General features: G+C 41.0%; 2 protein-coding genes across 4 annotated transcripts; one reads left to right on the forward strand and one right to left on the reverse strand.

The window, feature by feature from the left end:
* Positions 1 to 6379: 6379 nt before the first annotated feature.
* On the reverse strand, positions 6380 to 8970 carry MRPL30 (mitochondrial ribosomal protein L30). Its single transcript, XM_070396679.1, is given in 5 exon segments — positions 6380 to 6674; positions 6891 to 7037; positions 7367 to 7447; positions 8904 to 8912; positions 8914 to 8970. Coding segments are annotated over 5 exon segments (486 nt in total). The 5' UTR covers positions 8956 to 8970; the 3' UTR covers positions 6380 to 6467.
* A 4669-nt stretch (positions 8971 to 13639) lies between these two features.
* On the forward strand, positions 13640 to 22334 carry MITD1 (microtubule interacting and trafficking domain containing 1). Of its 3 annotated transcripts, XM_070396678.1 has the most exons (8): positions 13652 to 13894; positions 17347 to 17448; positions 19145 to 19281; positions 19361 to 19406; positions 19495 to 19547; positions 20202 to 20317; positions 21960 to 22020; positions 22116 to 22334. In XM_070396678.1, exons 1-8 carry the CDS (start codon positions 13744 to 13746, stop codon positions 22209 to 22211), a joined length of 762 nt encoding a protein of 253 aa, XP_070252779.1. In that variant the 5' UTR covers positions 13652 to 13743; the 3' UTR covers positions 22212 to 22334. The 3 variants fall into 3 exon arrangements, with proteins under 3 accessions (XP_070252778.1, XP_070252779.1, XP_070252777.1); XM_070396677.1 differs by lacking the exons at positions 21960 to 22020; positions 22116 to 22334 and adding an exon at positions 20460 to 21035 and having other exon boundaries at positions 13640 to 13894; XM_070396676.1 differs by lacking the exon at positions 19495 to 19547 and having other exon boundaries at positions 13653 to 13894; positions 19361 to 19447.

The following is a 22334-nucleotide window of genomic DNA, read 5'->3' on the forward strand; positions in this document are numbered from 1 at the left end:
TTAAACACCGTGCCGTTAAGCATATTAGGCCTCAACCTAGGGGCCCTTGCCATTTCGGAACTAAATGACTTATTGAAGATGAAATTTACATGCTTGAAAAAGGTAAAGACAAGGGTGTACTAGAGGGCAAATTCTTGGGAGCCACGAATGTTATCAGCGTTATGAAGGTTAGGAATTAGTTAAGTGAAGTAGATAGGAAGAACTTTTCTGGTGAAACAATCTCTCAAACAATGCTAAAAGAGTAAGAATGAGCACATTTTTTATTTTTGTAGAGTTGTGAGTAGTGATCTGTATGACTAATTTTTTAGAAAGAGCAACGTGATGGTCACGAAAGAGCAAACAAAAGGGATTGACATTTTTCTTCATATTATTTGGCAAAGAATGAAAACATCAACCAATGTGAGTGAACATTTTGACAGGACCAGAACCTTCCAAGTTTTAGTTTTTAGCATAACTATACTATGTGTGAAAAAGATTTCAAATGGACACAGCTTTCAAACCACCATTTCCATTTAGAGATTATCCCATAGAAATCATCAGAGCTGTGAGCAAAGGTGTAGTGTTTGGGGGAAAAATATAAACCCTAAGTGTCTAGCAAAAGTATTAAGGAATCGATTGTAGGTAACTTTATGGGATGGAATGCCATTCAGCAAGCACTGTGGAAAAATATCAGTGTGAGACACTGCTCTATTCATACGTGGGAAAAGCAGGCTCCAAATTAGTATACACCCCTTTTGGTATTCCTTTTATTAAAACAAAATTAGTATATTGACCACATAAAAGAGATTAGTTGGTAATATACCACAATTAACTAATAGTTGATAGGATTATGGATATTTAATTTTTTGTGTTTTTTAGTTTTCTGTATTGACCTTATGTTACATTTGGAATCAGGTACAGAAATTTTTTAAAATATATTTTATTGATTTTTTACAGAGAGGAAGGGAGAGAGATTGAGAGCCAGAAACATCAATGAGAGAGAAACATCGATCAGCTGCCTCCTGCACGCCCCCCACTGGGGATGTGCCCACAACTAAGGTACATGCCCTTGACCGGAATCGAACCCAGGACCCTTGAGTCCGCAGGCCGACACTCTATCCACTGAGCCAAACCGGTTCTGGCTGGTACAGAAAAAATTTAAAATCCAACATATGTATCTAAAATATTTTGCTCATAAAATACTGGGGATGAAATCTGTATTGCATTTGGGTTCAGGTATGAGAGGATGCTGAGGAAATGGAAGTTCTCCATATAACAAGAAATGCATCTTCTGGAATTACAAATATGTATATTTAAACAATTCTGCATCTGAGATGTACTAAAGACTTCGTGGGTTCAAAAAAAATCATGGAATTTCCTCTTCCTTTCAGACCAAGACAATCTTTAGATTCTGGGAGAGCATATATGACAGTAAGTGTGAAGGTGAAATATAAAATAACCATTTAGTATGTTAGATTTTAAAATACAGACACTCCATAATGACACTTAATTGAAGGAGGTATAATTGAAGAGATAGTGAATGGGGAACTCATTGAGGGAGAATTATTATTACTGTTACGTCTTACACTGGTGAGTGATGTAGTAACAGAAATGTTCTGTGGATGAATGTTGGCACTTATTTATAAAGACAGTATCTACAGGGGTTGGCAAAAGTAGGTTTACAGTTTTTCATATGGAGAACAATACAATAATTAATAAATAATAAACTCTGTGTTTTGTGTACTCAAAAACTTTCTCATTTACTTTGAGACTTGGAAATAAGTTCTTGTGAGAAAATTCAGAAGTTAGGGAAAAAATATGGCTTGAGTTTTATAACCTAGTTATAGGTAATAGCTTAGATTCAAGGGCTGGGGGTTTACTGGGACTTTCAATCAGTAAAATTTCTATACCTGTTGTCCATCAAGCCATTCTTTTTTTTTAAATTTATCTTTATTGTTGAAAGTATTGCAGATGTCCCATTTTTCTCCCCATTGACCCCTTCCAACCTGAACCCACCCCCTGCCCCAGGCCTTCACCACACCACCATCTGTGTCCATAGGTCATGCATAGATGCATATAAATTCTTCAGTTAATCTCTTCCCACCCACCCTTGCCTTCCCTCATGAAGCCATTCTTAACATAATGGAAGACATTCACCTTGATTTCTTTAACTTATTCTGATTTGACCCATCTCAGGCTCCAGTTGATATATTCTGAGCCATGTTGCCTAGTTTTCTGGTCAAGCTCCTTGAGGCAAGGGTAGAGTATTGCTTTTTCTCCAGTGCCCACATTATTCTAGGCCTGAAGTAGGCACATAATGAGTAAAGAAAGTGGGTGTTGCTGTCAACTGCATTAAACACATCGCTTCCCATTCTCCACCAGCAAGGATGTGCCAAATCCTGGGAAATTTCTGGAAGATGATGATTACAATAATTTTAGACACTAGCAGGAACAAAGTGGGAGTTATCTCTAAAAGGAATGAGCTGCAAGTGTCTGCACGGAAGACTTTCCTAAATCGGGTATTGTAAGCTGACCTATGAAGTGGAGCTAGTCTGCCCCTTAGCCTTGAGATCATGTTAGTGACTGAGTTCAAAGGGAAAGTATTGACAGTGAACTTCCTAAGGTCCTCACAGGAGAACTCAAAGAGTCAAGGCTTTGAATGAAGTAGGGGAGTAAAAATTGGAGCTTCCTCCAATTATTGCTAAATATATAATTAAACTGTCAAAGAAAAAATGAAAAGAGAATGGAGAATATGCATGCTTTTAGACCAATTTTTGAACTCTGGTAGATCTTTAAAGCAAATGGAATCTAGAGAAAAGTGGGTATTGCAGTACTTATATCAGAGAAAACAGATTTCAAGATAAAAAGGAAAAGAGAGACATTTCTTATTTCTTTTTAAAAAACTTTATTTTTATTGTTGACACTATTACAGATGTCTCCAAACCAGGCTGATGAAGCCTCTGAGCCTTGTAGGAGGGGCTCCCAATGTTGCCAGGTTTTTGTAAGAGAGATATTTCTCCATAAGAGTAGGGGAGACAGTAGGAGATGTGCAGGAGGCAGCTGATCGATGTTTCTCTCTCATCCATGTTTCTAACTATCTCTCTCCCTTCCTCTCTGTAAAAAAATCAATAAAATATATTTAAAAAAAAAAAAAAAGAGTAGGGGAGAAACCGAGAATGGGGGAAGAGACTCAGTCTGAATTCTAGCCTTATTGCATAAAGACCACATTTTTCTTTAAGAGAATGTATAATATCTAGTCTTATGAATCTAATTCTGACATCAGCCAATTTCCCCCATTGGAGAGGCCATTAGGATTGATAATAGAAGCAGCCAAGTGAATGCTTAGCAGACTCTCCAGGGAGCACAGTTCTGCCTTGCACCAGTGGCGGGGCACACACCCCGGTCTTGTGAGAGAGGGGACAGGGCAAAGGGGAAAGGGAACCATACATGAAGGGAGCAGAATGGGGGGGGGGGGGGCGCAGGACACCCTCCATGGAGGGGGCAGAGCAGGAGGGACAGGAGGCCCTGGAAAGAGGCTGGCCAGGGGAATAGGGGATCCTCCATTGAGTGCGTAAGGGAGTGTGGACAAAAAATGGACCATACACTAAACCTGACAAGCTCAGGAGAGGACCATGGCAGGCTTTACAAACTCAGAGGCCGAAAGAACCACATAAGATGGTCTAAAATTAAAACTTTCCTTTTTCCTGCTTTTAAATCTTTATTGTTGAAAGTATTACATATGTTCCCCTTTCCCCCCATTGACTTCTTCTAGCCCACCCCCCCCCCCCTCTCCGCCCCAGGCCTTCACCACCCTTTTGTCTGTGTCCATGGGTTATGCATATATGCATACAAGTTCTATGGTTGATCTTTCCTAAACCAGTATCTTCCTTTACAAAGGTCAATCTTCACGTTAACTGAGCCTGTCTATTGTCTCTTTGCATCTACAATAACATACCTTTGGAATGTCAGAGTAATTTTTTTTTGATTCCTCACCGCACAGAGCAGAGACCACAAAACCACTCATTGTTATTGTGTTAACTATCCTATACCCACCAATGTAAAAGAAATATGTGTTTATTCATTTTATGCACTCACAGAGATTTTCCTGCTTTGCTTCTTCCCACCTCCCTGATCTTTCACCAAAGGATTTCATGAAACTGGCTTATGCCCCCTCCTTTGATTATAATGAATAAAATAAGGTGCAAAACTGCTATTCTCTGGAGCATTTTCTCAATCTATTGAGATTTTGCTTCCTGGCAATTGTCATCAGTTTGGCTCAAATAAACTCATAAAAATCCTTACAGGTTTTTCCCAGAGACACAAGGCTTAGGAAGAAGTCCTTACCAGGTTTTGAAATGATGACATGAGGCAAAGGAATGCCAATCTGGGGCATCCTGTGAACAGCTTGGGGATGGACAGGTAGACTTTAAGGAAGCCCCTGAGATCTCCGCCTCCAGTAGGCATACCATTGGGTCATTCCCTTCTTTCCTGAGTGAGGGCAGGACCTGTGCCTTGCTTCTAAGCAATGCAAGGCGACAATGGAAATGGAATGTATGCGACTGCATTTACACAATCACCTAATGGCGAGTCACACATCTGGCTAAGTCTCCCAGGGCTGGTTTTGAAAAAGCAACTTGCCCTGAAACGTAAAGCCACAAAGAAATGAATTCGGCTACCAACCCGAGAGGCCTGGAAGCAGACCCTTTCCCAGACAGGGCTCTGACAAGACCCTGGCTTTGGCCAACACCTTTTTTGCAGCCTTTGAGACCCTGGATAGACTACCCAGCTAAACGCAGACTTCTGACCCACAGAAAGGGTCAGATAAGAAGAAGCATGTGTTGTTTTAAGCAGCTAAGTTTGTGGTAATGTGCTACGCAGCAATAGAAAACCAATGCACTAGCCTATGTCCATACCCTCCCTCTAGACCAGTGGTTCTCAACCTTCCTAACTCGACCCTTTAATACAGTTCCTCATGTTGTAGTGACCCCCAACCATAAAATTATTGTCGTTGCTACTTCATAACTATAATGAATCATAATGTAAATATCTGATATGCAGGATGTATTTTCATTGTTACAAATGGAACATAATTAAAGCATAGTGATTAATCACAAAAACAATATGTAATTATATATGTTTTCCGATGGTCTTAGGCGCCCCCTGTGAAAGGGTTGTCCGACCCCCACAAGGGTCGCGACCCACAGGTTGAGAACCACTGCTCTAGACTTTTCATCTTCTAGACAATTTCATTTCTCAATATTCAACTTAACATTTAGATCCTTTCCTGTAGTTGCAAACTGCTAAGGTTAAAATAGTTACCCAAACTTTATTATATTCTTTAGGTACAAATTAACCTGTTTTTTGTTTTAAACATTAATATTTCAAACGTAAAAGAAATGGCAGTAAATCAGCAGGGGCCAACTTTTACATACACAATAGTCCTCAAACCAAATGCAGCAAGGACACCTTTTGTTTGGCATACCGGTCTCTCTTCAGTTAGACTGAGCTCTTTGACCTTCAATAATATTCACTAACTGTTGAATTAAAAATGTAATTGCCTTTATTTATTAGGGATATCTGTTCTGGCTTCATTTCAGGTGGCACTTCTGCTTGATGCCCCAAAACATAAAGACCTAGGACAGGATGGATACTGGGACCACAAACAATGACTATGCCAATGTTGCCCAGCCCAAATGTTATAAGAAAGGAAGGAAAACAAAGGGTAAGTAGAATTTGAAGATTCTTCACCATCATCAACAGAATGGCCCAGTACTGCCCCTCTCCTAAGAATCTTACTTCCCCCCACCTTCCAGGTACCTGAAATAGAAAAAAAGGAAATGGAACAATTCTCCCTAAAATATTTCTCCCTTCTTTTAAAAAACAACCTCAACTGTTGGTAGAGGTTTCTTAGGAATTCAAAGAACGCCAGTAAACTTTAGGCCAAATTAGATTTATAATGAGGGAATACTGTTTTTGGTATTACATTTAAGTATAAAATGAAGCCAAGTCCACATATGGACTTAGAGGCACCGCACAAAGCAGCTGCTCCAGCTGCGCCCACGGTTTAACGACTGTGGCTGAAGCTCTGGTCTCTGGCAGAACAGACGGGAGGTCCTGAAGGGCAGCTCTGATTTCACCAACACACAACACAACGCTCACTCACAGGGCCATTCACAGAACTCGTTGAATTCAGTTAAACAAGAAAACAAAAAAACTTTTTTAAGTTAATTTCGATTGCTGAGGAGACATCTGAACCTAAATGTTCAAACAATGCCATTCTTACCCATTTGCAGTGAAACTATTAGGGGCAAAGGGAGGAGAACTCAACCACATAATAGCACGGAAACCTCCAAGCCTATAGTCAGAAAAAATCACACCAAGTTTAGTCAGCAAAAATGACTAGCATTTAAAATATATTTTAATAAGAACACTTCTAACATCTTTAAATAAAAATGATTTGCACTTTTCAATCTGGAACAGCTCTGGCATTAGGGCTTAATTGCTTTCTGGTCCACGGGTTTTAGCTGCCACCGTACTACCAACTCCCCATTGCTCTTGAGGCAGGTGTGAGCCATGTCCTCCTCGGTGGGGAGTCCTTGTGGCAACTTCAGGGGCTTGATTCTTATCAAATGTTTAACCATTTTCAGTTTCGCGTTCACGGAAGGGATGTTCTTGTGAACTTGAGGAGTGTGCGCCTACAAATAAAGGGAAATAGTGTTAGAGATCAATTTCAAAAGCACAGATGGTCCCATGCTTCAGTAAAATTAATGAAGGCTCATTCTGTCTAAATCAAACTTCCAAATACATTCCACTAAATAATACATTTAAGCAAAAAATATTAAATATATTCCTTAAAGTTTAAAAAGTGCCAAAATTAAACCATGCTAAAGATGACTAAAATACTTGCATACCTTTTCTATTCCAAGCATCTTTATTACATCTTTTTCCCAATATGGACGGCCTTTTGTACTTTTTATTCTGGTAACAATATGCAGTTTATGAGGGTGCTGTGGATCCCCACCATATTTTTCATGATCTTCTGGTGAAGGCTGAAACACCTAGAAAGGAAGAATCGTAAATGGTAAGTTTTCAACTTACATAGTTTATATGTACCTCCTTTTTTCCCTAAAAAAAAAAAAAAACACCAAAAAACCCAAAACAAAACCAAAAAACCCCCAAATAACAACATAATGATCTCATCCCTAATCTATAATAATAAAAGTATACTATGCTAATTAAACTGGACAGCCGAACGACCTTCTGGATGAGGCTGGGCTGCGAGGGCTGAGCCCCTAGCACAAATTTTGTGTACCAAGTTATTTTATCTTTCTAAAAATAACATGTTTTAAAAAATAGTAACATTAAAACAAAGAATCCTTGTTCTTACTTTATCTGGAATCCTTGACTTGGTAAATTTATGACGAATCCAATCTGTACAAACGAGAGACTCCACACCTTTTGTCACCGTCTAAAATATAATATGAAACATTAGTTTTTTAGAACTGTCTAGTGCAGAAACCCATATCAATTTTTGGGTGACAAAAGTTTGTTTTTTACCAAACCTGTAATTTTATTTACTTTTTAAAATGTTTTTATTGATTTTAGTCATTCATTCATTTATTTATTTATTTTAATCCTCAGGGAAAGACAGAGAGAAATACTGGTGTGAGAGAAACAAATCGATTGTTTGCTTCCTGCACTCGCCCCAACCAGGGCGCGAGCCAGGAAGGAGCCTGCAACCAAGGTATGTGCCCTTGACTGGAATCAAAGTTGGGACCCTTCGGCCCACAGGCCGATGTTCTACCCACTGAGCCAAAACCGGGTAGGGCCTAACCTGTAATTTTAAGCATTAACTTCAGCCCGCTGCATGAACCTTACCACTAACATATTATAAAATAAAATAAACCACATTAATTATATATAGACTACTAGACCAGGGGTTGGCAATATTTTCCCTAAAGGACCAGATAGTGAATATTTCTAGCTTGGACCTATATGGTTTCCATTGCCAAGTCTCAACTCTGCCACTATAGGGCAAACATAGCCTAAACAATATAATAAACAAATGGAGGTGGCTGTGTTCCAATAAAACTTTATTTACAAAAATAGGTGGTGGGCTGGATTTGGCCTGCAGGCTGCAGTTTGCCAACCCCTGCTCTAGACAATGTGCAATTATTCACCTTCAACAAGACAATGTAAAAGAAAAGTCAAAATGAGTTTCCACTTTTCTTTCTAGTCCCAACAATATCATCACTCCTAGTTCCTATCTCTTGTTCCCTTCCTATAATCCTCCAGTCCTGTTTCTCTCAGCCTGCAAAAGAGAAAGGGCTCAGTGCCAATCCTTCATTCCAGGAAACTGCTCTCTGGATGGGCAATAATCATTCCCATCATGACCTCCCTGTACTGCAGAGATGGCACAATGAGAGAAGGTGCTCTATCCTCTGAGCCAAACTGGCTGGGGCCAAATCTAATGGTTTCATAGGCCTTAGCAGACTGTTCCCCACCCCTGATCAAGACTCTGGCCCTCATGAATAGGTTAAGCTGCACCACCACAGTTTCTAAAAAAAAGGCTTGAGGAAAATACATGACAATACAAACATGAACGGTCTCTGGGAGACTGTTTTTTCTTCTTTTCTATCTTTTTCTAATTTCCTAAGACTGAAAATGTACTCTTTTCATAATTGAAGAGGGAAAAAAAAAAAAACAACACCTAAAATTTTAGACCTTTTGTGATTCTAAATGTTTAGGGATATAACAGCAGATAAATCACAAATAAACAAAATTAACCCTCAACCTTAAAAGATTAATATATAAAAATAGTTAAGCTTAACTTGCTCATATGTTTTGTTAATTAGAAAAGAAAAAGAAAAATTGTGCAGAAAGAAAGAAACAAAAAAAGATAACTCTTGAAAATGAAAACTTACGTGTAGTCTGTCCGGGGGGCCTCTGAACCACCGAGCGCAAAATGCCGGCCATGAGTGCGGTGGCCGAACTCTGCAGAGAAAACAGATCTCTGGGTCAAATATGTCTTGAAAATGAACAGTCCCCCCTCTGGCTACAAAAATGAAACAAGTTAATTGTAAACTTGACTGAAGTGTAAGAGTAAAACCTTGGTTATTTTAATACAATAAAGGCAAGAATTAAGTTATTGTAAATGTTTTAGTTGGAGTTCAGCAAAACCACAGGTAGTAATTATATATGAACCACATCCCATTTTTGCCAAATGAATTAGAGTCTCAGAGGATTCAACAAAATTGGAGCAATGGGGGCTACTAAAGCCCATCATTTAAAAAATCTACTCCAACAATGAGGGCACAGAAAGAAAGCTTTGTTATAGAATCACAAAAAATTAAAGAGCGGAAGGGACAGAAGGAATCCCAAATCCTAGCATTAGAACTGACAACCCTCTTATGTTAAATAGGAGGAACATGAATCCCAGAAAGTTCACCCAAGGGTACTCAGCTATCCAGGAAGTATATGGTCTAGAACTCAATTCCATTAATACCTAGTCCAGTGCGTTTTCACTAAATCATAACACTTTTATGTTAAAAGGTAAAGCAGAACGCTCTTTTCTGTCTAGTTGTGCTTTTTAAAACTATTTTTTAACAAACACACATTGCTTCTATGACTTCAATAAAAAAGTCATGTTTATTTAGACACAACAATTATAGCTCACTATACTGATATATAGTGAAAGCAGAAAGATAAGATGCATGACTTTGGACCTCAATCAATACAATGCAGCATTAACAGTTTCTAGCTGAAATCACCCACTGTTTACTGGCTGGTTGTTTATACATACTAGAGGCCCTGCGCACGAAATTCGTGCCCTGGGAGGGAGGGGGTGGTCTCTCAGCCCGGCCTGCACCCTCTCACAGTCCAGGAGCCCTTGGGGGATGTCCAACTGACGGCTTAGGCCTGCTCCCCACAGCGCTTGCCAGCCATGAGCCCAGCTTCTGGTTGAGCGGCACTCCGCCTGTGGGAGCGCATTGACCACCACAGGGCAGCTCCTGCGTTGAGCGTCTGCCCCCTGGTGGTCAGTGCACGTCACAGCGACCAGTCAGACCGGTCATTCCACCGTTCAGTCGATTTGCATATTAGCCTTTTATTATATAGGATTTGAATCAAGGCTTCCTTAGAAGAGATACTTAGTCCTGTGGCCCTCCAATCAAATAAATAATGCTAAATTATTTTCTCTACCATACTTCTGTACCATACTTCTGCCTTCCAAATTAAACATTATATACTAACCCAACTCAATTAGCTTCACACTTTGTTAAATCTTTCTCTTATCACAATTCAACGCAAACCTCCTAACTGGCCTTCATTCCATTCTTCCTGTCTTTCCTCCATAGTAGCAATCACCTCATTAAATCCTAAATCAGCTCATGTCAACTCCTCTGCTCAAAACCTTCTGAAGAGCCAGGTTTGTCACTGCTGGAGAAGGGTACACATAAGAAGGGAAGGCTAGAATGATCCCTATGGTCCAATGATACAGGATTAGAGTTGGAACTCATGTTCAGCTCAATATAGGTATTAATGGATATAGACACAATTATATACATGGTTGTAACATAGTTTAACTTTGTTAGCTCAGATGACCGAATAGCAATGAGCATGCCCAGTGCCTAGATCATAGTTTCTAGTAGAATTCTCTAAGGAAAGGAACCAGAGCTCCTTGGAGAAATAGTTGATACATGACTGCAGCAGGGGAAATACAAAGGTGAGTGTGGGACATCTTGTAGTGCTAGAAAGAACTATTCAAAAAATCAAAATGATAAAGTATGTCAAAGGGACATAGGAGCCCACTGAAGGAGCTCCCAATGGCTAAAACTGGAATAATATGAGCAACAAAATAAGTAATGAAGTACTGGCTTATAATCCAAACCGTAAAATAACCATGAGTTGTGGGGAAGGCCTGGATCGGGGGGGGGGGGGGGGGGGGGGGGGGGGGGCAGGAGCAGGCCAGAAGGGGTCAATAGGGAAAGTAGGGACATATGTAATACTTTTAACAATAAAAATAAAAATAAAAATAACTATGAGTCCATACTGACATAATTAAGTGAATAAATTAAATTAATGACAGAGAAAAAAACATATCTTCCTTACAGAAGAATTCCAAATAGTTGATGTAGCTATTCCCTCCTCAAAGAGGTCGAGCAAAACCACTCGCCCCTGAAGTGAGGGCTGTGTTCAATGACCTGTTCCCAGAGGACAGAATAGAAAGGGGGGAAATAACACTGCACTAGAGAAACCTGACCAACAGGATGTCAGCTAGAAAGATTAACATCAACTGTAATAACAGTCAAGTTCATAGCATGTGCCCTTGATATGGCAGAATGCGACAGGCACTTCACCTCTGTGGTCTTCTTCCCAGAACCCCGAAACACCACTCTTATGGGAGAAACATCAAACTCCAATTGAGAGACATTGTACAAAACACCGGACTGCCCCCAAATTGTCAAGGTCACCATAAACAGGAAGGTCTGAGAAACTGTCATAGTTACGAGGAGCCTAAGGAGACACGATGACAAAATGTAGTGATATAGTATCTTGGATGGGATTCTGGAACAGGAAAAGGACATCAGGTAAAATCTAAAAAAATCTAAATGACATATCACCTTTAGTTAATAAGCTATCAATATTGGTTCATCAATTACACTACTGGAAGGTGTTAAAAGGGGAGACTGGGCCTGGGGTATGTAGAATCTCTGTGCTATCTTCACAAGTTCCTAAAATCTAAAACTATTCTAAAATTATTTATTAAAAAATGAAAAACCTCCAATGCCTATCCATTTCCATTGGAGTGATAGCCAGTCCTCACACTCCCTCCCCCACCCCTTACACTTCATGGCCAATTACTCTCTTGCTCCATCTTTAAACATATTGGTCCCCTTGTTGGTTCTAAACTTGCCAGGCAGGCATTCTCCCTTGTAATGGCTGCTCCTGCTCCTGATGTTCATATGGTTAATTCTCTGACTTTTTTCAATTTTTGGCTCAAATCTCATCTTCTCAATGAGGTCTACTCTGATTCCATTATTTAACATTTTGACCCACACCACAATTGCCAACTCGCCTCATTCGATCCCTCTTCCTCTATTCTTTCCATAGCACTTATCTTCTGACATAATTTAATTATGTGTTAGGTTTGTGGTTTATTGTCTATCTCCACCCAATAGAATGTTAGTTCCACCAAGACAGGATTTAAAAATTTTGTTTTGTTTTTGGTCTGTTCCGTCTGTTCTGATATATCCCAAGCATCCACCTAAAGCAGCACCTGCCATGTAACAGGCAATCAATTAAATTTTACTCAATGAATGAAGTTTAAGTTAACAGACTTCAGAAGGTGTGGTAGTCAAAAGCTCTAAGTTTTTATAAAGGTTATTCTTCATAACTCTTGGACCTTGAAACAATGATAATATCTTCTACTTTACAATAAATTTTCTTTCTTTTTTATCCAAAGGGTTTCTATTTTATTATTTTTTTCCTTTTCATTGAATGTATTGGGGTGGCGCTGGTTAACAAAATTACACAGGTTTCAGGCGCACAGTTCCACAACACATCATCTGTACATTGTATTGTGTTTACCACCTCAAATAATAACCTGTCTCTTGCACTAATGCAAAAGTAGGAAAGTACATGCATCACACGAGAACTATAATCCCATTTTCAAAAAAAAAAAAGTCTGTGAATGTGTGGGAGGCTATCAGAAACATGTTAACATACCCTTGGGGGGTGGGCAGGCTACTAAGGGCAATTTTTCCTCTTTTCCTCCTGTAATGTCAAATAGATCGTTATTGCTGCTCTTGTACAGTGACCATGCATGTAATTGTTTCTGTTTAAAAACACAACAAACTACTTCCTTTCCTAAAGAGACATCTATGTAATGACAAAGGCAAAGAGCTTCTCTTCTTTGAATTCCTAAAGCCTAACAAGCACTAGGCAGGCCTCCTAAGTGCCTTTTGGCAAAAAAATAGCCAGCACAAGCAGCTTTGGGTACCTGGCGACCAAACCACGGTTGCAAAATCACAGCTTTTAGTAAAATGACGAATCGTTTATCTGCTCATTTCGGCAGGTTCGCCTTCTAAAATGCAGCATTTTAAACATCAAGCAAGTTTGCATCTGCAGTAACAACAAATTAAACTACACGGCATGCCCACTTGGAAGGCCAGCGTCATGCATCAGGCAGAAGCACCGAAAAGACAGAAGCACCGAAAATACTAAACCGCACGAGAGGCCCCTTCCCCAGCTGCGCAGCCCAGGCGGCCCGACCCCGGCGCTTCCCGAATCCGGGTTCGCGTCCCGGAACCCCTCCCTCTGGGGCGCGATCGGGGCGGCCGCCGGCTTTCCGGACGCCAAAGGGACCGCGTCCGGCCAGTGCACGCCTCGGCCCCGCGACCCATCAACGCAAACGGGGGAAATCAACCCGCGTCTACACAGGGCTCCCAGCTGGGGACGCCCGGCAAAACCGCCACACTTGGGGCTACGCATCCCCCACTCACCTACGGGCGCTAAACGCTGCGAAGCCCCAGCTTGCCCGCCGACAGGAAGCTGAACTGACACCACCGAGTGCTCCCCTCAAATCCGGCCGCCACGGTCCGGGCAAAGTGCTGCCCTTTTCAAAGTTCCGGCCGACTCCCTTCCACGCCAGGGCCACCCGGAGCGCGAGCCGGCTCCTGTCGGAGTCACGTGACCGCCTCCCGGAAGCGCCGCGGACCCCTCCAGCTCGGACTGGGCGGGAGGCGGAGCGGGGTTCCCAGGATCATGGCCAAACCCGGGCCGGGGCCGGACCCCGGGGGCGTAGCTGCCGTCACTGTGCTAAAGCGGGCGGTGGAGCTGGACGCCGAGTCCCGGTACCCGCAGGCGCTGGTGTGTTACCAGGAGGGCATCGACCTGCTGCTGCAGGTTCTCAAAGGTGAGCCCGGAGCCCTGGAGGGGTGGGGGTGGAGGGAGGGGGAAGGGGTAAGGGGAGGGAAGGAAGGGGTAAGGGGAGGGGGGGAAGGGGTAAGGGGAGGGGGGGGAAGGGGTAAGGGGAGGGGGGGGAAGGGGGAAGGGGAGGGGGGGAAGGGGTAAGGGAGGGGGGAAGGGAGACAGAGAAAGGAGCGGCGGAGTGTGAGTTCGTGATTCCTGGGCACCGCGAGGAAGCAGCCAGATGCAGAAGGTGGTGCATTTTACTGGTCAAATGGTCTGATTCCTTTTATATATCTAATAGGTGGATGTCAGCAAGAAAAGGGGGGTATTGCTATAGAATTTTAAGAGACATAACCAAATATAATTCATATGCCCTTATAGGACTTGTGTTTGAACGAACGGTAGAAGACCTTTTTAGATCATTTTGGAAAGTTAGAATATGGATTTGGCAACATTAAAATTATGATCGTTGTTAGGCAGTAGGTTTTCTTAGAAAACTTTTTAAAAACTTCTTGAATTTTTAGAGATGCAGACCGAAGTATTCCGGGAAGAAGCGCTGAAACAAATGTGGCAAAACGCTAACACTTTCTAGGTGCTGGGGAATAAGGATGTTCATGACACTGTTACTCTTACTTTTCTGTTTAGGAGTTTCATGAAAAGTAAACAAAAATAAAATCACATGGTGGTAGAAGAAAACATTTTGTTTTTCCATAAGAATGAGATTTACTGATATTTGGTGTGAGAAATGCTAAATTGTGGGTGTGGACAGTGAGACTTTGTTACATAAAGTTTGGGTACAGTGTTGTGAAGTACCCAAAACCCTAACACCAGCACAATCTCTGGTACATAGTAGATGCCCAGTAATTGTTTTAAATTAAGACCAGCCCTTGCTTCCCTCACCCTGGAGCTCCTAGTCTGGCCTCCCCCCAAAACCCCCTTGTCTTTTAGCCTGTTTATAATGTTACTAGAGGCCCGGTGCACGGATTTGTGCACTGGTGGGGTCCCTTGGCCTGGCCTGCGCCCTCTCACAATCCAGGACCCCTCAGGGGATGTCAGACTGCCAGTTTCGGTCCGATCCCTGCAGGCCAGGCTGAGGGACCCCCACCGGAGTACGAATCTGTGCACTGGGCTTCTAGTATGCATATAAGATCTTTGGTTAATCTCTTCCTGCCCTCCCCTGCCCTCCTTCCTTCTGAGATTCATCAGTCTGTTCCATGTTTCCATGCCTGTGCATTGAGCGTCTGCCCCCAGGATCCATGTAATGGTGAGGAGGATGGTAACAATAAGAGTATTAGCACTTATGAGTGCTGAGTGCCAGGCACTGTGCAGAACACATTAAAGGCATGATCTCATTTCATTCTAACAGCTGTACTATGAAGGAGGTGATGTTATCCTCATTTTATAGCAAAAAAAGTTTGCTTTCCAGTTCTACTACTATTGCTAGAGTCGCATTTGGAAGGGAAGGCTTTAAAGCAGTGGTTCTCAACCTTCTGGCCCTTTAAATACAGTTCCTCATGTTGTGACCCAACCATAAAATTATTTTCGTTGCTACTTCATCACTGTAATGTTGCTACTGTTATGAATCGTAATGTAAATAACTGATATGCAGGATGGTCTTAGGCGACCCATATTAAAGGGTCGTTCGACTGCGAAAGGGGTCACGACCCACAGTTTGAGAACCGCTGCTTTAAAGACTGTGGTGTACTGACTCCCAAAAAGAGAGATGGTGTACAGTGTTGGTCAGGCGGAGCACTGCTCATCCTGGCGCTTTGGGAGTCTGAAGCAGGAGACTCACAGGAGTGCTGTTGCAGTGTGCTCCACTGAGCCTGACGAGGTTACAGAGACAGTGACAGGATCTTACAGGTTAAGGTACAGACGGAAAATAACTCTAAGACAGGGAGTAAGTGCCAGGAGAGAGCTATGCCCAAGTACAGGAAGGATTTAAAGTTGAAGGTCATTTGGGGGTGAAAAAGTGGACGTGGCTTTTTATACAGGGCCTTTGGAGGATTAGCAGAATTTCAGAAACCTGACATTCAGTTGATAGTGTTCAAATTCTCTCTGTCCTGTTTAACCAAATAAGCAGTCCACTTTGTTTCACCATATGTCTATAGAGGAAGAGTGAGAAGTAAAGATTAAAGGTAGGTTGGGTCTTGGAGCACACTGGACGGCCTTGACTGCTAGAGATTTTACTCATTTCATAGACAAGGAGAAACCATTTAAAGTCTTTACAAAGCAGCGCTGTAATTAACGTTGCCTCCCAGGGCTTGTCTCTCTTAGGACCCTCGATGGAGGCTAAAATTAATAGGTCAAAGAGTGGTGAAAAACAGGATGCCTTTCCTCAAGACAACAAAGGAGAAAGTAGTGATTTTATAGTGGAGAGATTTTGTGAACTCCACCATAACCAAGTGACCAGAGTTTTCATTGACATCATGTGCCCACTGAGAAGGGTGCAACACTTCGGTGATTTTTCTTGCCAATAAAGCATAACTCTAATCATGAGAAAACATCAACAGCCAAAAATGAGAAACATTCTACAAAATAACTGACCACTACTCTTCCTAAATGTCAAGGTCATAAAAGGCAGAGAGAGAGTCTAAGGAACTATTGCAAATTGGGAGTACACAAAGGAGGAGACATGACAACTAAATGCTCTGTGGGATCCTGGACCAGAAAACAACCTTTCTTTCGTGGAAAAATTGGAGAAATAGGTTTATAGATGAGCTAATAGTGTTGAATCAATGTTAATTTCCTGTCTCTGATCATTGTACTATGTATATGTGATGTGTTAATCTGAATGAAGGGATTATACCATCTTTGCAACTTTCCAAAAAGATAAAATTAATTCAAAATAAAATGTTTTCAAAACTAAGAGTTTAAAAATGGAATTGTCATGGGAAGTATAACCCATATCAAAAGGAAGGAAAGAACCAGAAGTGAAGTGGTTAATGATTGGGTTCGGGGGATGGGATTTGGGGGTAAGATTTTACTGATAAAGTATATTCAAAATTACCTTACATTTCGGGGTGGCTAGGAAAATGATTGAGCATCAACTATAACGGAGAAGTCTGGAAGAGAAGCCGGTTTTGTGGGAGAAAGATAGATACTGTATTGTCAGCTCTGTTTTTTATTATTATGATGCTAAGATTTCAAACTTGTGGGTGATTAGGGCAAAACAGCGCTCAGACTCGGTTTGACATGTAATAAGCCAGCTCTGTTGCCTCACCAGGTTTGGTGTGTCCAGCAGTGAGACACAGTGCAGGAGGGCCCACTCCTAAGGAAAACTGCCTCAGGTGCTTCGTGCACCGCTGATCAAGTCAACTTTGTGTCTTTGAGGACCGAGGCACACCTTGCTATGGGATAGGAGATGTGCGGGAGACTTGGGAAGCTGGGAAATAATGCTTGCACTACATAGGAAAACCGTTTTGAAACTTGGGACTATATTTGTGTAATTTGTAGGCACCAAAGATGATACAAAGAAATGTAATCTCAGGAAAAAAATTTCCGACTACATGGATAGAGCAGAAAACATAAAGAAGTACTTGGATCAAGAAAAAGAAGGTAAAGAGGCTGTGTTAGAGGATGTGTTCGTACACTATTGCCAAAGCCCTTTTCTTTCATTTTATTATTGTTTTAAGTATTACATATGTCTCCTTTTCCCCCGATTAACCCCCTCTCCCCACCCCCGATCTTACTCCCCCTCCCCCAAAGCCCATTTCACCCTGTGTTTCTGGCCCTGCTGTTGGAGCTCGGTGGAGTGGACCCGTTTACTCTGCATTTCTGCTCCCCTGTACAGAAGCTATTCTTAACCTCTTTGGGGGCTGAGTGGGGAGTGAGGTGGTAGTCAGACACCCTCTTGAGAATCTGATGAAAGCTATAAAGACTACAGACCTTTGCCTGCTGTTCTAAGGAATTCGCAGATCCCCATTAAGCTTATGTGTGGACCCAGTTTAAATTAACACTACAGAGGAATACTGAATATGAATCCTATGTATTTCTCTTCATAATATGACCAAAATACTAAAGTATCTAAAGAAACTCCTGGGACGTCTTTGGAGTTTTTGTTTTTGTTTTAAATATATTTTATTGATTTTTTACAGAGAGGACTGGAGAGGGATAGAGAGTTAGAAACATTGATGAGAGAGAAACATGGATCAGCTGCCTCCTGAACACCCCCTACTGGGGATGTGCCCACAACCAAGGTACATGCCCTTGAACGGAATCGAACCTGGGACCCTTCAGTCTACAGGTCGATGCTCTATCCACTGAGCCAAACTGGTTAGGGCCGTCTTTGGAGTTTTGTTGTAAAACAGAACATTTCAGATTAGAGATGCTGTAGTATTGTTCCCTATTTATTATTAGTTCTCTCCTCATGAGCATTCTAGTTTACAACCATAAATATAAATCTTAAAGATCTTTGATAACTTATTTAATAATTATTCAACTTTAATGAATCCTACTGACCCTCTGGGCACCCTAGTCTTTGGCTTGGGTTATTGAGAAGTACTATCAATTTCTGTTTAAAACTCTCCCATACGAGTTCTAATAAAGACTTCTGAACTTCATATTATATTGCATTTATGTATTTAAACTCACTTTAGCTATTAAATTGCAGGACATAAAAGACTTAAATCTAGCCTTGACTGGTTTGGCTCAGTGGATAGAGCGTCGGCCTGCAAACTGAAGGGTCCCAGGTTCGATTCCAGTCAAGGGCATGTACCTTGGTTGCGGGCACATCCCCAGTATGGAGTTTGCAGGAGGCAGCTGATCCATGTTTCTCTCTCATCGATGTTCCTAACTCTCTATCCTTCTCCCTTCCTCTCTGTAAAAAATCAATAAAATATATTTCTAAAAAAAGACTTAAATCTAAAGAGAAGGACCAGATAGCCACTGCAGTTCTACTTATGGTGACAAGAATATCAGATATCGTTATGCATACAGTCTTCTCTTGAATAAAATGCCTGGTTCCTAGGAATCAGCTCAGGAACCTGTTCCGAGAAATCTCTGGACCTTCCCACGTGCGTGGCCTCTGTAAAGGCAGGAGTCACTTGTGGATGGTTTGCCTTATTTACCTCTGTATGTGTAGCATCCTGCCACGTGCCTGGTATACACCAGGAATTAAACAACGTTTACTGAGTGGAGGAGTTAAAAACAATTAAATTGTATCTGATCCTGAAGAATCACTATATATAAATGTAATAAGTACAAAAATAAATAAGTTGTCACTAGTTGTTTTAGTAAAGCTTATGTTTTGTAGATGGAAAGTATCACAAGCAAATTAAAATAGAGGAGAATGCAACAGGATTCAGTTATGAGTCGCTTTTTCAAGAATACCTTAATGAGACAGTGAGAGAAGTTTGGATAGAAGACCCTTATATTAGACATACTCATCAGGTAAGTGTAACCCACTAACATGTGATGAATGTTATTTAAAATGTGTAAGGTAGTAGTAACCCATCCTAATGTCTTTCAGCTGTATAACTTCCTTCGATTTTGTGAGATGCTTATCAAGAGACCATGTAAAGTACAAACCATTCATCTTCTGACCTCCCTGGATGAAGTAGGTATCTGAAGGCATTTACTCTTTCTTAACTTCATTTTATTCAGTTACAAGATTCAGTTCAAGCAAGGAAAACCTGGACGTAATGCTTCAGCTAGAGGTATTTCCTTGGGGTGAACTTATTTTCTAACGATGGGCATAAAACACCTTGAGAAAATGCTGTTGATTTTAGTGTCTTGTAGCTTGCAATTGGCCAGCTTGCTAAACTGGATTTAAATAGTTTGTCAGTTTAGTCTCTTGCATGTTCTAAGAGACAATCACACTGTCTCCACTGTTGACAATTTTGTGTGTGTGTTTTCCCTACTAGTTGTCACGTGTATCTCTTTATCTTGATTGATTGCATTGGCATTCTGGGGAATCATAGCATGGTAGTGGGCATCTCTCTCTTGATTTTGACTTACATAGGAATGTTTCTAAATACTTCAGATTTCTAGGATTAATTTGAAAACAAGCCAGTCCCATCTGAATAACTAACCAGCATTACTATAAATATATTTTAGGAGGTAGGACAGAACTATGTCCACATTAGAAAAAAACAATTCTTTTGATAAAAACAATTGCTCATAAACTACTTCATATTCTTTGCTGGCTTCTTTGAGATTAATAGACATTGAAACTAGTGTAGAATTTTTCCATTTTATTTTATTTTTTAATCTTTCCATTTGAATTCACCTATGATACACATTGCATAGCTCAGGGATAATTTAAAATATTAATAACTGAGTCAGAAAATGATACTTTTTCCTATTAATAGGGCTTTGGGAAAGCGCAGCAAATTAGTGGCCTGGAAGAAATAAAAGCATCACTTAGGAATCATGGAGTGCTGTTGGAATTGGAATATTCTTCTTCCATACATGACCGAGAAATTAGGTTGGTATATAGTAATATTTTAACACTTATGCCGTTGAAAAATACTTATTTTTACTTCTCTTAAGTTGTATATAATTGCACATAAATATTCCATTTAAATATTGAAGTTTTTTTTAATATATATTTTATTGATTTTTTACAGAGAGGACGGGAGAGGGATAGAGAGTTAGAAACATCGATGAGAGAGAAACATCGACCAGCTGCCTCCTGCACACCTCCTACTGGGGATGTGCCCGCAACCAAGGTACATGCCCTTGACTGGAATCGAACCTGGGACTTTACAGTCCTCAAGCCGACGCTCCATCCACTGAGCCAAACCGGTTAGGGCTAAATATTGAAGTTTTTAAATAAAGCTCAATTCTAGTATCTTTTCACTTTTGAAGAAAAAAAAAGTCTGGCTTATTTTGTTCTGGATGTGTTTCAGAATTCCTGATGCAAAGAATTTACATGTTCTATGTCATGTAAGAAGAGGAAGTACTTTTCTGTCTATTCAATTATACATAATTGTGTTATGGTATTTATTTCCATTTATGTGATACTGATATTTATTTAATGTGGCTTTACTTCTTACACTTTATAAAATATCTAGTAGGCATGACAGTATACTGTGTCCATAAAAAAACAGTATATGTAGTTTTTTTAGTGGTATGTTCCCTGTGTTTTAGCACAGTGCCTTTCATATGTTTACTAGAGGCCCAGTGCACGAATTCATGCACAGGTGGGGTCTGGGTGGCCCGCCCAGGTGGGGTGTTGGGGGGCCAATCGGGGGCTGGGTGCGGGGGGGGCGGGCGGTGGCCGATCGGGGCCTGGATCAGGCTGGTTTGCTGCCGCAGTGCGCGTCATAGCCACCAGTCGTTCTGGTCGTTCTGCCATTCCAGTCACTGGGCTTTTATATATATAGATATCAATGGCACCCCCAATCTTAGGAAAAACTTAAGCACAACCTAAATGCAAAATGACAGTGCAGCTGCTGTGGTTGAAGCAGACAGAGGTCAGGATCCACAGTTCTTCCTGCTTATGTCCCCCATCCCTAGGTAGGAAACCCCTGAACCACCACCACAGTCTGCCTGAGTATACTTTGAAACCACGTATTGGCAGAACAGGAAAGTTTTATCAGCAGCAAGCTGAAATTCAAGAGGAAGTTTTTTATCCTCACCCAAGGATATGTTTATTGATTTTAGAGAGAGGAAGGGGGGGAGAGAGAAAGAGAGACAGAGACAAAGACAGAGAGAAAGAGAAAGAAACATTGATGTGAGAGAGAAACATCAATCATTTGCATCTTTTACATGCCCCGACCAGGGATCTTACCTGAAACCTAGGTATGGGCCCTGACCAGAAGTCAAACCCACAACCTTTTGGTGTATGGGATGATGCTCCAACTGAGCCACCTGGCCAGGGCTCAAGAGTAAGTTTTAATGTAATTGTTAAACTCTTTTATCACTTAATCAAATCAACCCATGGTTTCTCTGAATGTTTTGTTTCATTGTAGACACAGCCCATGAGTTACCTCAGGTTTGGTTCAACTCATGCTACTGGAGGAAAAGGTTTTCTTTTAGGGGGAGATTTGCTGACACTTCATACCCTACAGCTTTGATAATTGTCTGGCCTTTCTGGAATTTATACTATATACTTATTTTAATAGGTTCAACAATGGATGGATGATTAAGATTGGAAGGGGACTGGATTATTTTAAGAAACCACAGGTAGGATATAGCCTTATGGGTAGGTAGCACTCTTTTTGTATCATTTTAGCATGGCTTTGGTTCTTTGTTAAAAAATTCTTTTCTTCTCTTCTTAGGGTCGTTTTTCCCTTGGATATTGTGATTTTGATTTAAGACCATGTCATGAAACAACAGTGGACATTTTTCATAACAGGCACACGAAGAAAATATGATGGGCAGTTGCTTAATTTACAGTGTATATTTCTATTTTAAGTGAACATTAGATTTTTTTATACTTTGGACAGATTATTCCTATAAAATGTGAATTTAATAATAAACTTGTACATTCCTACTAA

This window comes from Myotis yumanensis, unplaced genomic scaffold (genome assembly GCF_028538775.1).
Source record: "Myotis yumanensis isolate MYYU_CA2020_CCGP unplaced genomic scaffold, mMyoYum1.0.hap1 SCAF_17, whole genome shotgun sequence".
Lineage (NCBI taxonomy): Eukaryota > Metazoa > Chordata > Mammalia > Chiroptera > Vespertilionidae > Myotis > Myotis yumanensis.

Bases quoted from the DNA above. Each gene is read 5' to 3' on its own strand.
- MITD1 (XM_070396678.1), top strand. From the start codon at position 13,744: ATGGCCAAACCCGGGCCGGGGCCGGACCCCGGGGGCGTAGCTGCCGTC. The intron at 19,548-20,201 runs GTATTTCCTTGG...TCCTATTAATAG, and splicing joins ACGTAATGCTTCAGCTAGAG to GGCTTTGGGAAAGCGCAGCA. The intron at 20,318-21,959 runs GTTGGTATATAG...TTATTTTAATAG, and splicing joins ATACATGACCGAGAAATTAG to GTTCAACAATGGATGGATGA.